The 13,068-nt window shown below is 42.1% G+C and overlaps 1 protein-coding gene across 12 annotated transcripts in view; it reads left to right on the top strand.

The window, feature by feature from the left end:
* syne1b (spectrin repeat containing, nuclear envelope 1b) overlaps positions 1 to 13,068 on the top strand; it is a 73,107-nt gene that overhangs the window by 29,695 nt on the left and 30,344 nt on the right. For 11 of the 12 annotated variants that reach the window (XM_053237320.1, XM_053237319.1, XM_026933834.3 and 8 more), the window contains 25 exons: positions 1,427 to 1,591; positions 1,696 to 2,052; positions 2,216 to 2,352; positions 2,523 to 2,700; positions 2,873 to 3,055; positions 3,167 to 3,310; positions 4,100 to 4,255; positions 4,722 to 4,886; positions 4,996 to 5,168; positions 5,354 to 5,507; positions 5,748 to 5,891; positions 5,986 to 6,150; positions 6,386 to 6,703; positions 6,814 to 6,969; positions 7,054 to 7,224; positions 7,332 to 7,658; positions 7,780 to 7,932; positions 8,045 to 8,212; positions 8,584 to 8,760; positions 9,156 to 9,302; positions 9,395 to 9,520; positions 9,628 to 9,804; positions 9,986 to 10,251; positions 10,341 to 12,501; positions 12,649 to 12,986. In XM_053237320.1, the coding sequence (XP_053093295.1) occupies positions 1,427 to 1,591; positions 1,696 to 2,052; positions 2,216 to 2,352; positions 2,523 to 2,700; positions 2,873 to 3,055; positions 3,167 to 3,310; positions 4,100 to 4,255; positions 4,722 to 4,886; positions 4,996 to 5,168; positions 5,354 to 5,507; positions 5,748 to 5,891; positions 5,986 to 6,150; positions 6,386 to 6,703; positions 6,814 to 6,969; positions 7,054 to 7,224; positions 7,332 to 7,658; positions 7,780 to 7,932; positions 8,045 to 8,212; positions 8,584 to 8,760; positions 9,156 to 9,302; positions 9,395 to 9,520; positions 9,628 to 9,804; positions 9,986 to 10,251; positions 10,341 to 12,501; positions 12,649 to 12,986 (6,806 nt within the window). The remainder of the gene's footprint in view (positions 1 to 1,426; positions 1,592 to 1,695; positions 2,053 to 2,215; positions 2,353 to 2,522; positions 2,701 to 2,872; positions 3,056 to 3,166; positions 3,311 to 4,099; positions 4,256 to 4,721; positions 4,887 to 4,995; positions 5,169 to 5,353; positions 5,508 to 5,747; positions 5,892 to 5,985; positions 6,151 to 6,385; positions 6,704 to 6,813; positions 6,970 to 7,053; positions 7,225 to 7,331; positions 7,659 to 7,779; positions 7,933 to 8,044; positions 8,213 to 8,583; positions 8,761 to 9,155; positions 9,303 to 9,394; positions 9,521 to 9,627; positions 9,805 to 9,985; positions 10,252 to 10,340; positions 12,502 to 12,648; positions 12,987 to 13,068) is intronic. The other variant, XM_053237317.1, reaches the window with a different exon arrangement.

Genomic DNA, 13,068 nt, shown 5'->3' with positions numbered 1-13,068 from the left:
TTTAACAAAAATATTGCATTAACCATTTAGGAATTATAGCCATTTTTTACATTTTCACTGGTTCAAACGTAACTGGACAAACTACCATAATCATTAATATTAAGAATATTTTTAATACTCGGATGCACATCCTTTGCAGTCAATGACTGTCTGAAGTCTGGAACCCATGGCCATCACCAAATGCTGAGTTTCCTCCCTTGAGATGCTTTGCGAGGCCTTTACTGCAATCGCCTTCTGTTGCTGGTTGTTTTTGGGTCTTTCTGCCTTCAGTTTTGTCTTCAGAAAGTGAAAACCATGCTCAATTGGGTTTAGGTCAGGTGACTGACTAGGCCATTTAAGAATATTCCATTTCCAAACTCTTGGGTTGCTGTCACAATACATTTTGGGTCATTATCCATCTGTACTATGAAGCGCTTTCCTATCAGTTTTGCAGCAGTTGAATGAATCTGAGCAGAACGTATAGCTCAATACACTTCAGAATTCATCCTGCTTCTTCTATCAGCAGTCACATCATCAATAAACACTAGTGACCCAGTTCCATTGGCATTCATACATGCCCATGCCATAACACTGCCTCCACATGTTTGACAGATGATGTGGTATGCTTTGGATCATGAGCCCTTCCTTTCCTTCTCCATACTCTTCTCTTTCCATTATTCTGGTACAAGTTAATCTTACATCAAAACTGGTCAGGCTATTTTTAGAGTATGTGTAAGCAAAGTCTAATCTGGCCTTTCTGTTCTTGAGTCTTACCAGTGGTTTTCATCTTGAGGTAAACCATCTGTATTTACATTCATTAAGGTGCCTCTTGACTGTAGACTTTGACAATGATACATCTACCTCCTCAACAGTGTTCTTGACTTGACTAGATGTTGTGAAGGGGTTTTTCTTCACCAAAGAAAGAATTCTGCATTCATCCACTTTAGTTGTCTTCTGTGGTCTTTCTCTGATTTCTTTCTCTGATAGATCTGTTTTGTTTTTTCAGCCTAGTGATTTCCTCTTTCACTTGCACTGACACCTCTTTGGACCGCATAGTGAGAGTTCCCGTGAATAGCTTCCAAATGAAAATTCAACACTTGGAATCAACTCCAGACCGTTTATCTCATTAATTTGTTATGAAGTAAGGAGGAAACAGGCCACATCTGTCCATTAAAATGCTTATCAATCAATTGTCCAATTAATTTTTGTGCCTGTGAAAATGGAGGTACTATGTAAAATATGGCTGTAATTCCTAAACGATTAACGCAATATTTTTGTTAAACCTCTTAAATTAAAGCAGAAAGTCTACACTTCATCACATATTGATTGCTTCATTTCACCTCCATTGTGGAGGTGTACAGAGGCAAAATTGTATTATACACACACAAACACACAGTGTTTGCTGTACTGCCACGCAGTGTTGATGGAGTGTTGTCATTTCCTGTAGAGTAAGGTACAGCAGATGGGTGAGATAGTGAAAGAGCACGAGTTGTATCTGGATTCCGTGCGGGAACTGAATGACTGGCTGACCTCTGCTAAAGAGGAGCTCCAGCGCTGGTCTGACATGTCCGGAGATGCTGCCTCTGTTCAGAAGAAACTCTCCAGGGTGCAGGTAAGTGAGTAAAGGTCAATTAAAATTGCTTGTTTAGATACTGTTAGAATAGCATTATTAATTCATTGCAAGTGTGTGCTTGCTGACTTTCCTGTTGATGGCAGGAGCTGTTGAACTCCAGGAAGCAGGGCAGGGAGAGGCTGGAGCGAGTGCAGCGGTGTGGAGCTGCAGCACGTGATCACACTTCCACTGTAGGGTGTGAAGCTCTGGAGAGGGAGGAGGCAGGACTTCTCTCTGCTTGGGAGCAGTGGGAACATGGGGCCAGACATGTGTGCTCTGGCCTAGAGGCCACACTGGCTCAGATGGCCAGCTCAGATCAGGAGTTCAGCACTCTGGCTGCACAACTGGAGCAGGACCTGCAGGAATTTAGCTGCCGACTGCATGAATGGCGTGGCACACTGCAGCAGGTGGAGGCCATGGACACCAGTGAGGAAGCTGTGCAGGCCTGGCAGATTGCCAAGGTACAGGATTTCTAATAAGATTACAAGACATGACATTCAAGATACAAGACATGTTAACTATGTTAAACAGCTAAAATAACAGATTTGTAGCACTATCCTGGTCAGTCACCTCATCTTGCCTAGTATAAATTCTAATAAAAACTCTCATGTTACTATGGATTAGGACACCCTGGAAGCATTACTTAATGCAGAACCCATATCAGACAGTCTGAAGTCACAGCTGAATGACCTCTGCCGTTTCTCCAGAGACCTGGGAACACAGTCCACAAGGGTATCCACCCTCATCAAAGATTATAACAGGTGAGCGGTATAATAATGCCTTATAAAGGTGAGGTTCATGATAATATAAAACATGATGGTAAAATTATGATGAACACAAGACAACTTCCATAATTCCTGCTATATCTTGACCTGTGGAAACCATATATTGACTGGTATACAGTTAGAGCTTTCTCTTTATTCTCCTGCAGCCTCAGTCTGCACGCGTCTCGGGAATGCCAAAGAAAAGAGAAGCTGTTGGAGCAGAAGTTCCGTGCTGCCTTCCGAGAGTTTCAACAGTGGCTGGTCAGTGCTAAAATTAACACAGCAAAGTGTTTCGATGCCCCTCAAAATCTCAGTGAAGCTTCATCTAGTCTTCAGAAAATCCAGGTACTATATACATATATTAACAAAATATTTTTCTAGTCACATTCCTTTTCAGACAATATAAAATATGATTCATTTTAAAAGTGATGGTTATAAATTACTATAGATTTCTATATAGAGTTAGTGAACCACTATAGAGAATTACCAGTAATGAATTTGTTACGGTGATGTGCAGGATTTCCTGAGTGACAGAGAGCAGGGGCATGGTAAGCTGAATGCATTGGCTGCTAGCGGAGACCTTCTGATCAGCATAGCTCCTAAAGAGCGAGTGAATGCAGTCCGAGCTAAAGTGAGCAGCGCCAGAGAGGACTGGAAAATGCTTATGACAAACCTGCACCAGAGAGAGACTGCTTTACAAGTATAGTTCCTTAAATGTTACTTCCCAACTAATTATCTTGTTCCAAAATCATATTTGTTTCATGTTTTGACAATATGAAATGTGTACAGTGTTATAAAATATCTGTTGCAGAACCTGCAAGCACAAATGAGGGACTTTGAGTCCAGTGTGGAGCCACTGCAGGATTGGCTGAACCAGACAGAGGTGACAGTGCAGGAAAGCAGTAGTCGTCTGCATGACCTCCCAGCCAAGAAACATGAGCTTCACAAGCTCCAGGTACAGTATGCCAGATTGTATATGAGGCTGCCATAACTACACAAATGCAAAGATAGCAACACATCTGTCGCTGGTGAGCATGATCAGTGCTCTCCCATCTTCATTCAATTTTTATTAATTTTTTACATTTACTTTTGCGTTTATTTATCTGCAGCAAATTGCATCAATTAAACCTTTATATCCATCCAACTGTTGCCTTCATTCTACTTACCTAGGCTTAGCTTGTTTTTGAGGACAGTTCTGCCTACTCTGTAAGCTAGCAGTGGCTTTTATTACATTCAGTTCTTATACAAGCCTTGTTGGATGCTTGCTTTTATTTATTGTAAGCAATATGTAGTTATTGTCCATTTTATCAACTGATCCAAATCATTTTGTATACTTTCCATAGGTTTGAAATAATTTTTTTTTTCCTTCGCAGTCGGTTTTATTGAACACACATTAAATTGCATAGAAATTGCAAAACTCTGTTTTATTTTATTGCAAATACTGCATATGATTACTAATCTATATGCAAATATTTATATAGAAATTTTACAGATAGACTGCATTTCAAAGCTCACGCAGCATAAAAACGCCACCTATAATTTGCTAAGCCTCAGCTTTGCATCATGCTTTAATCCATTGCATGCTCTTTGTCAGTTTGGCTCAATGTTTGTCTAACATTAATCACATCTATCTCTTCAGCCTGCTTCCATGCAGCTATCTTAACTCTTCAGTCTTACTAATGGAGGTAAACAGTGTTGGTGTCCTAAGCTGCATGCTTGTGCTAATCTGCCTGTGCGTTTACAGTCTGTGCTTGAGGAGTTGGCCTCTCAGGAGGCTCAGCTGTGCAGGCTGAGAGAGAAGGCCCAGCAGCTCTGGGACAGACACACAGCCGGCAAGGGCTTTGTGCATCGCGTTTCGCAGCTCTCTGCTCAATACCTAGCTTTAAGCAACCAGACCAAGGTAACGTCTGCCTGCCTACTGCCAGTCCGACCTCACTGCTTCTTGGCAGGATAGACTGTTATATTGTGTCCAAAAGGAAGACCTCAAGTTGAGATTGAATAGATACTGGCATGTGCAGATAGTAATAGCTGGATTTTGTATACATTAAATAAAGTCGTATAGCTATAGCAGCTATTTTGTTTTATCTTGCCCCAAAACAACATGATGTTCTCTTTCTCATATGAATGTGCATTGTGCATGAATAGGGTGAAGCAAACCTGGATCACTAATAACTAATTAGCAAAGACAACTCACAGCGATTAACTGTACAGATCAGTATGTTAACATATGGAATTTGTGATCCTCATCACATTTAACATTTTAAAGATAATTGGAAAATTGTTAACAGCCAAATAAGTGATTACAAACCTACAGTATGTGATTTGTTGCTAATGAATGTGATTTTTACTGTAATATGCTGTACTAGGAAAAAACCTCCAGAATTGAGAGGATTGTGTCCGAGCACCAGCTTTTCTCTCAGGGTCTGAAGGAGCTGCAGAACTGGGTGGCAGACACCAGTCATATGCTGCAGACGTATTGCACTCCAACAGCAGATAAGAATGTTCTGGACAGCAGAATGATCAAACTTGAGGTACACAAATAAATGTTTTATCATATGATTACCATTAATGTATATAGTTTTGCTTGCTTACAAGCTATAATTGCTTACAAAGTGACTAAGGATTTTGGTGTTATTTCAGGCCCTGCTTACAGCTCGCCAGGAAAAGGAGATCCAGCTGAAAATGTTGGTCACTAGGGGTGAGTCTGTGCGGAGGAACACATCGGCTGAGGGGGTTCCTCTGGTCTGCAAACAGATTGAGGACCTGAAGGATTCATGGGACAGCCTGCTTTCTGCAGCCATTCAGTGCAAGAGGTATGTCTACTGTTCTCTCTTTTAATCAGCCTAATTAAAAACTAATCAGAGCATTTCCATCCTTTTGAAAAAAGTCATTATACATAAGGATTCCACTATATAAGTGAACAGCTTTTAATACTTGATTTTTTTAAGAGGATGTATGTGAATGTGCTGTTGGATGTGACTTGTTTGTGACGCCACAGCCAGCTGGAGGGAGCTCTCTCACAGTGGACTAGTTATCAGGAAGATGTGCGTCAGTTCGTGAGCTGGATTGAGAGTGTGGAAGAAAGTCTCATCTCCACAGACAAGCAGTGCTCTGAGATGAGAGATAAAGCTGCCAATCTGGGAAAGGCCAAGGTATTGTTATTATGTCATTGCATATACATTGCATCATCGCTTCACTTGTAACCAGCTTTCACAGTTTCACTTTATACTTTTTTATGACTTAGTCTTTAAATTGTAAATGTCAAGAGATAATTAGGAATCACTGCTGATATGAATTATGAAAAAAATCTGAGAATATGTATATTCAGTGGGTTTCAGTAATTGGAACCATTCTTTAGTCTGCTTCACATATATAATTCTTATTTATTATAGTTGCTGTATGAGGAAGTGCTGAGTCACAGCTCTGTCCTGGACACCATCTCTGTGAAAGGGTCCAATATGGCTGAGCACTATGTCACCCAGTTGGAGATTCAAGACTTGCAAGAGCGGTACAAGAGCGTTAAAGAAAGGGCCCAGGTACGTTCCTAAGCACAGCTCTCAGTCACAAACTACGATTTATCAGTGCGTGATAAAGTACTGACGAGAAAAGCGTGGTCTTCTCTTTATTCAGGCTGGGGTGGGAAGGGCAGAGGAGCTGTTGATAGCTCATCAGGAGTACCAGAACAATCTGCATGAGTTTAAAGACTGGTTGGAGCAGCAGCAGGAAAAACTGAGTTGCTACACCCAGCTAGAGGGAGATGTTGATACCCTGGAGGAAACTCTACACAAACTGCAAGTGAGAACACGAAAGCATGCTATTTCTCTTTTGGCTCACCAAATGGTACTTTAATAGCACCATTTTTAATAATGACATAATTAAGTAATTAAATGCACACAGGCAGATATTTAGTATAGATTATATATTTTATAAGGCTTTTTGGCAGACATCATTATACAGAATGACAGAAACCCAGACAACTATGTTAGAATCCCTCACTAATTATGAGTCTGATATGCTTAACCATCTATAGGAACTGCAAGTGCATTGCACACAGGGACAGGCTCTGCTAAACACAGTGCTGGTGAGTCGAGAGCAAGTTATCACATGGGGAATACCCCAGTTAGAGGACCGCACCCTGGAGACAGTGCAGCAGGAATGGGGCTCTTACCAGACCCGACTGTCTGAAATGAGATCTCACCTGAACAGTGCCATAGCCAAGCTACGTCAGATGGAGCAGAAGTTCCAGCGCCTTGATAACTGGTTGAAGGGAATGGAGAATAAAGGCCAGCTGCGTAGTTGCAGGCGTTCCAATAAAGCCACCAAGGAGGCCCAGCTAGAGCTGCTGAAGGTTTGTGTAGGCAAAGTGTCTTTTAATGATGCTGATGGTTCTGGACCTTATGTTAAATGTTTATTTTGTCTACATTTTGCCAGTGCCCTTGTGCTTATTGTGTTGTACAGGGATGGCATGAGGAAGTCCTGGCCTACCAGGAGGAAATAGAGGGTTTAAGTACCCTGGCCCAGCAGGTCTTAGAAGAAACGCACATCAGCAGTCGTGTCAGTACTAGGGCTACACAACTTACCTCACGCTACCATGCCCTACTGCTGCACCTGCTGGTAAGATATATGCACCCACATATATGCATATACACATACAGTACACACAGTATTGTACATATGGCTCTTACTTCTGTCATGTAGGAGACAATCAAACAACTGAAGGCGGAGGTGTCTGGCATCGAAGAAGCCTATAACATCTTCAGTACTTTTTCTGACTGGCTGAGCACAGCACAGAAGAACTTTAGCAGTGTGGCCATTAACATTGATGCTATTGATTGTGTTGCCATGGAGAGGAAAATGAAAAAACTAGAGGTATGGCAGTAAGACAAGTATTTTTACTCCTGTGGTAGCTTGCTGATAACGGCGATTTCCGGCGTTCACTATACATATTCTTATCTCAACACTCCATTCTGACTCAGGCTCTGCAGGGTGACATGGAGCTGGGGCATACTTTCCTGAAGACTATGCGGGAGAAGACAGAGAGAGCTATGGCATTCCTGGAGGAGTCAGAGGCCGAACAACTAAAAGAGGAGATAAATGGTCGTCTCTCTCAGCTGGAGGGGCTAGTGGGAGCTCTGCGGGCTGAGCTCAGTGCTCAGGAGAAGTGTATTCAGCTATCTAAAGACTTTCTAGACAAGTATAAGGCACAGACCCAATGGCTTAATGAGACAAAGTCCCTTCTGGACTCCTCTGTGGAGCTTAAAGCTGAACTTTACCAAAAAAAGGCCCAGTTAGCCAAGTACAAAGTGAGTTTGCTTGTGCTTTATGTACCATATGTAATTTTTGCATTCAGCCTCTAGACTAAGATTGAGAAACACCCACATTTTTGTGAACAGTACCTTCATTTATGTTTTTATTTCCCAATAGACAATCCAACAAACTATGCAATCTCATGAGTCACCTGTGAAGTCTGTCATTGAGAAAGGAGAAGCTCTGCTTGAAATTGTACATGATCCCACGATCAGTGCGAATATGACCAAGCTGCAAAATGATTATCAAGATCTATGCAACAAAGCCAAGGTATTCCCCTGAGAAGGCCTAAATGTCTAAGCTTCAAATGTTTCTAAGATAAACATAAAATAAAAAGTGAGATAAATGCTAAAAAGTGCAGTGGATGTTGTGTTGTTTCTAGGCCCACGTGCAGAAATTGGCAGAGGGGGTGAAAGAGCATGAGGACTATAACAGTAAACTACAGGACGTGGAGAAATGGCTGCTACAGATGTCTAGTAGACTGGTTACCTCTGATTCTATGCAAAGTGGCAATCTAGAGATGGCAACACAGCAGCTGGCACGACACAAAGTATGTGTTTTAACTATATTGTGATTGACTACATTTAGGCAAATATTTATTGTGCACAGATACTGGTTATGACCCTCAGCATAGATGTCAGGTATATGCTGCACAGCAATTGGCAGTCATGCACTTGAATAGCAACCTAGATATTTATGTTAATGTATCCTAAACGTGCAAAAATCAAATATATACAGTTTGTTTTTGTTTTTACATTTAGCTCTGGCTAATAAAAAAGAGTAACGTAATAAAAGTACGTCATAGTGAGATAAATAATTGCAAACTAGAATGTGGGTATGGGTTTTACTCCGTTGCCAGTTTTTCATTGCTGTATACAGAATTACTACTGTAATGGTTAACATACAACAATTTTTTTCTAGGCGATACTGGAGGAGATAGCTAGTTTTGAAGAGTGTTTGACACGTCTGAAGGAGAAAGGAGACGGTCTTGTCAGTCATTGTTCAGAGCAAGTTCAGGCCAAGCTCAGCCAGCAGATTCAGGCTCACCAACAAGGAACCAAAGACAGCTATTCAGCTATCTGCAGCACAGCACAACGGGTTAGTATCTCTATCCTTTCTGCCTTTCACACTAGGGATGCACCTACCACCTAGGTATGTCCAAATCTTCCAAAAATGGATGATTGACAGTACAGATTTTGATTTGTCTAAACCAACTGAAAAAAATATTTTCCCCTATTACTGATAGAGGCTGTCATACTCAAAAATAAAGGTTTCTGTGAACTACCTAGAGTTGTACATTACCCACAGAGATAGAAAGACACCAAAAAGAATGCTTGAAAGAGAACCTACTTGTGTCACACAACGCACATGTTATTATCGTATGGGGTGGCTTGTATTATAAGCATGTACTTTCCCACATTGATATAAATCTATATACACATACAAATAAGTATAAGTACCTTACTCTAAACACTGAGCCTGTGCCATATCAGGTGTATCAGAGTCTTGACCGGGAGCTACAGAAGCATGTTAGTCACCAGGACACTCTACAGCAGTGTGAGACTTGGCTCTCCACCGTCCAAGAGGAAATACAGTTACATTCACAGACCCCCTTTGGCCTTCAAGAGGCACTAAAACAGGTTAGTGAAAGACCAGCGAGACTGTTTACACCAGACTGCTCCTTTCATAAGGCTTAACTATGTTTGTTTTTTTCTTATGCTGTTGTTTGCAGGTGAAGCACTTAAGGGCTCTGCAGGAGCAGGCCAGCACCTATCTTGATCTGGTTTGCTCAGTGTGTGACTTATCTGATGAAGCAGTAAAAGCCACAGCCACTAAGATCCAGCAGATCAAAACCATGGTGAGTTTGGTAACTTAATTTAAATGTTTTGTAACTAATCCAATAAACTTTTATAATTATCTCATGTTGCTGCTGCTATCTTGATGTCTTTTACTGCAATGTCGTAGTTTGAAGAGAGGATAACCAGAGCTCAACAGTTGTCAGACTGCTGGAGAGAAATTAAGGAACAGAAGCAGGAGCTTTCTACACTCTTCCAGGATTTGGAACAGCAACTGCATAGTCTCTCTAGGAGACCTGCTGAACTGGACCCCAAGATTGCTCTGAACATGCTGGATCAAGCCAAAGTAAGAACTGCAATTTTTCGATTCTGACATTCTGCCTCTTAGATTTACATTCTGACATTGTGCCTTTTTGCTTAAATTGAAATCCAATGTCCTTAGGTATACAGCTGAAAACAACCAAAATTATGTTACTGTCAAAATACTTCCAAACTGGGCTGTATTTGAATTTATTTATTTTTTTTAGGAATTTGGTGAGCAGCTGCACAGCAGGCAGTGTACATTGACTAAAATGACAGAGTATGTGAATAAGCTTACAGAAGGCAGGGCTTCTCCAGAACACACAGAGCTTAATCGCTTGAGTCATGACTGGCTGGAGCTATGCCATGAGGCCAATAAGCTTCAAGCCCAGAGGGAAGAGGATCTGCTGAGGACAAGAGAGTACCATGACTGCATCAGTGCTTTGGAAGCTCTGTTTGAGCAGGTATCCAAGGAGTGGGACAACCTAGCCAGGTAGGCTCTTAATACATTGTTTAAAGCTGTGGCTGATTAGAGATGCAACAAAGTACAACATAACATTATCTTTTCCCTAAATGTTTTAGAACTGAAGCTGAAAGCTCATCTGAACATCTAGAGGCCCTCCGTAAACTCTCTTTTGTCCTAAAAGAAAAGAAGAGCACGCTTGAGGATCTTAAAGACCAGAAGCAGAAAGTAATGTATCACTTAAACCTAGATGATAAAGAGCTGGTGAAAGAGCAGATCAGCCACTTTGAGCAGCGATGGGCCCATCTAGAGAGTCTCATTGAGAGAAAGATTCAGGACTCTATCCTAACACTTGAGGATATGACTCAAGTTGAAGCTCGATTGAAAGAGGCAAGAGAGTGGGCTGAGGAACAAAAGCCTGCTTTATCTGAGGCTATGAAAATGAGCCCACCACCAGAGGTGGCACAAAGCTTCCTTTTTGATCACCTTTGCATTTGCAGTGAGCTTGAAGCAAAGCAGCTACTGCTGGCCCAAGCCATGAGTGATGCAGACAGGGTTTTGGCACACCTAGGCTTGAATGAAAGACAGCGATTGCAGCAGCTCATCTTAGAGACCCAGGCTGAGGTAGAATCACTGAGCATTAAAGTGGCCCAGAGAAGGAAAAACCTCAGTAAGGCTTTCACAGAGAGGACCCAGTTCCTGCTTGCGGTGAGTCGGGCTATCACCTGGGTTCAACAAAACGAGAAGAAAGCACATTCTGATGATTACATAGCCCTCTTACCAGATGACTTAACTAAGCAGGTGAGGACCTGCAGGAACATCCAGAGCAGCCTGAGAGCTTACCAGAGTGAGCTAACCTCCTTATGGTCCCAAGGCAGAGATCTGATGAAAGATGCCACTGAGGATGAGAAGGCTGAGATGCTAACCAAGCTACAAGAATTGCAGAACAGCTTTGAGGTGGCTTTGCAAAAGTGTAATCAAAGACTGCAGGAACTGGAGAAGGTATTGGTAACTAGAAAATACTTCAAGGCAGATCTAGAGAAGACATGCCAGTGGTTGAAACAAGCAGATATTGTGACATTTCCTGAAATAAACCTAATGAATGGAGATGCAGAACTAAAGGCACAGCTCACAAAATACCAACAAATATTGGATCAAGCAGCAGAATATGAAAATCTCCTTCTTATTGTCCAAAGAGCAGGTCAAGACATATTGCCCACCCTCAATGAGGTCGACCATTGCTATTTAGATGAGAAACTTAATGGTCTTCCACAGCAATATAATAACATCTTAGCACTAGCAAAAGAAAAACAGGAGAAAATACAGCAAGCCATTCTTGCACGTCAGGAGTATTCCTCCTTCATTGATGTAACCCACAAAGCATTGAAAGAGCTTGAGGAACAGTTCCATAATCTTGGTACTCAGCCTGTTGGTTTACAGACAGAGCAGGTCATCAGTTTGCAGCATGATTATAAAGCACTGCTTGAGGAGTTGACAAATCTTGGCCAAGCTGTTAGTGAGCTCAACCAGAAAAAAGAGGGCTTTCGCAGCACTGGTCAGCCATGGCAGCCTGAGGAAATGACTCAACTGGTCAGCCTCTATAATGGTCTAAAGCGGCTAATAGAACAAAAAGTAGAACACCTTGATGACACTTTGGAGTCATTTGAGGACCACCAAGCCATGGCCATGCAGGTTGACTCCGAGTTGAAAGCCACAAAAGAGCAACTTGTCAAAGTCAATGCTGAGACTCAGTCAGCTGAAGAGAGACTGAAAAATTATCATGCCCTGGCTGCCAGTCTTCAGGGAGCCAGCTCTCACCTATCCCGGCTCATGGAGCAGATGGGAAACCTTGCTTCTCACATGGACCCAGCTGCCCATGAAGCCTCTAAGCAGCGTGTGATATCCTGGCAGGAAGAACTTCAGTCTCTGCAGTCAGCTGTTGGGGAGCTGATAGTGGAATGTGAGAACAGGTTCGTGCAGAGTAAAGACTTTGAGACTGAAGTAAAGCGGACTTTGACTTGGCTGCAACAAGTCAGAGATGAGCTGGGATGTGCTGTTGTTGTGGATGTGAAGGTGGAAAAGGTTCAGGAAGAGATCAGGAAGCAGCAGATCATGCAGGAGGAGGTGCAGTCTCGACTCAGGATTGTGGCTGCTTTGAGCACTAGGGAAAAACAGAAGTACACCAGTGCTAATGAACTTGTTCCAGCCCATGTGGATTCTAGTCTGCAAGAAATGGCAAAACTGGAAGCTGATGTTCAACAAGCTCTCAGCTCTAAGCAGGCAAGTCAAAGATCATTCTAACTTTTATGATTACCAAATCCAGTGTTAACCCTACCATACTTATACTTATTTATTGCTCCACCTTGAATTTTACAGCAATTTTCAGTTTAGATTTTCTATTTTCATAAATCTCAATTTGTTTTTTAGATTACTCTAGAACAAGCGCTGGCTTTGTGTCAGAAGTACCATTCACGGATGCAAGCAGCATGTGAGTGGCTTGAAGATGCTGTAGGCTTTTTGCAGCAGGCCAGTCTGGGAGTGGATGTGGAGAACTACGAAGAATGTCTTCGGCAGCAGGAGGATATCATGGCAACTGAGCAGGACTTCCTCAGTGTGCTGCAGGAGCTTGAGTCACTCCCACCCCAGTTGGAGAATCTGGTGAACCACACAGCAAAAGAACAGCTGCGATTGAGTGTGGAGTCTGCTCAGCAAAGAGGAGTAGAGGTCAGAGACCAGCTACAGTGTCATCAGGATGTTTTGAACAGGTACAATACATAAAGTCTAAAGAAATGCTCTTTGCCAGATTGCTAAGTGAGTATTAGTGGCCCTAACTATTTTTCTCTGATG

The sequence above is a fragment of the Pangasianodon hypophthalmus genome, chromosome 10, assembly GCF_027358585.1.
Source record: "Pangasianodon hypophthalmus isolate fPanHyp1 chromosome 10, fPanHyp1.pri, whole genome shotgun sequence".
In the NCBI taxonomy this organism is placed as follows: domain Eukaryota; kingdom Metazoa; phylum Chordata; class Actinopteri; order Siluriformes; family Pangasiidae; genus Pangasianodon; species Pangasianodon hypophthalmus.
The sequence above is the reverse complement of the archived record's forward strand: the minus strand, read 5'-3'. Positions and strand labels throughout refer to the sequence as shown.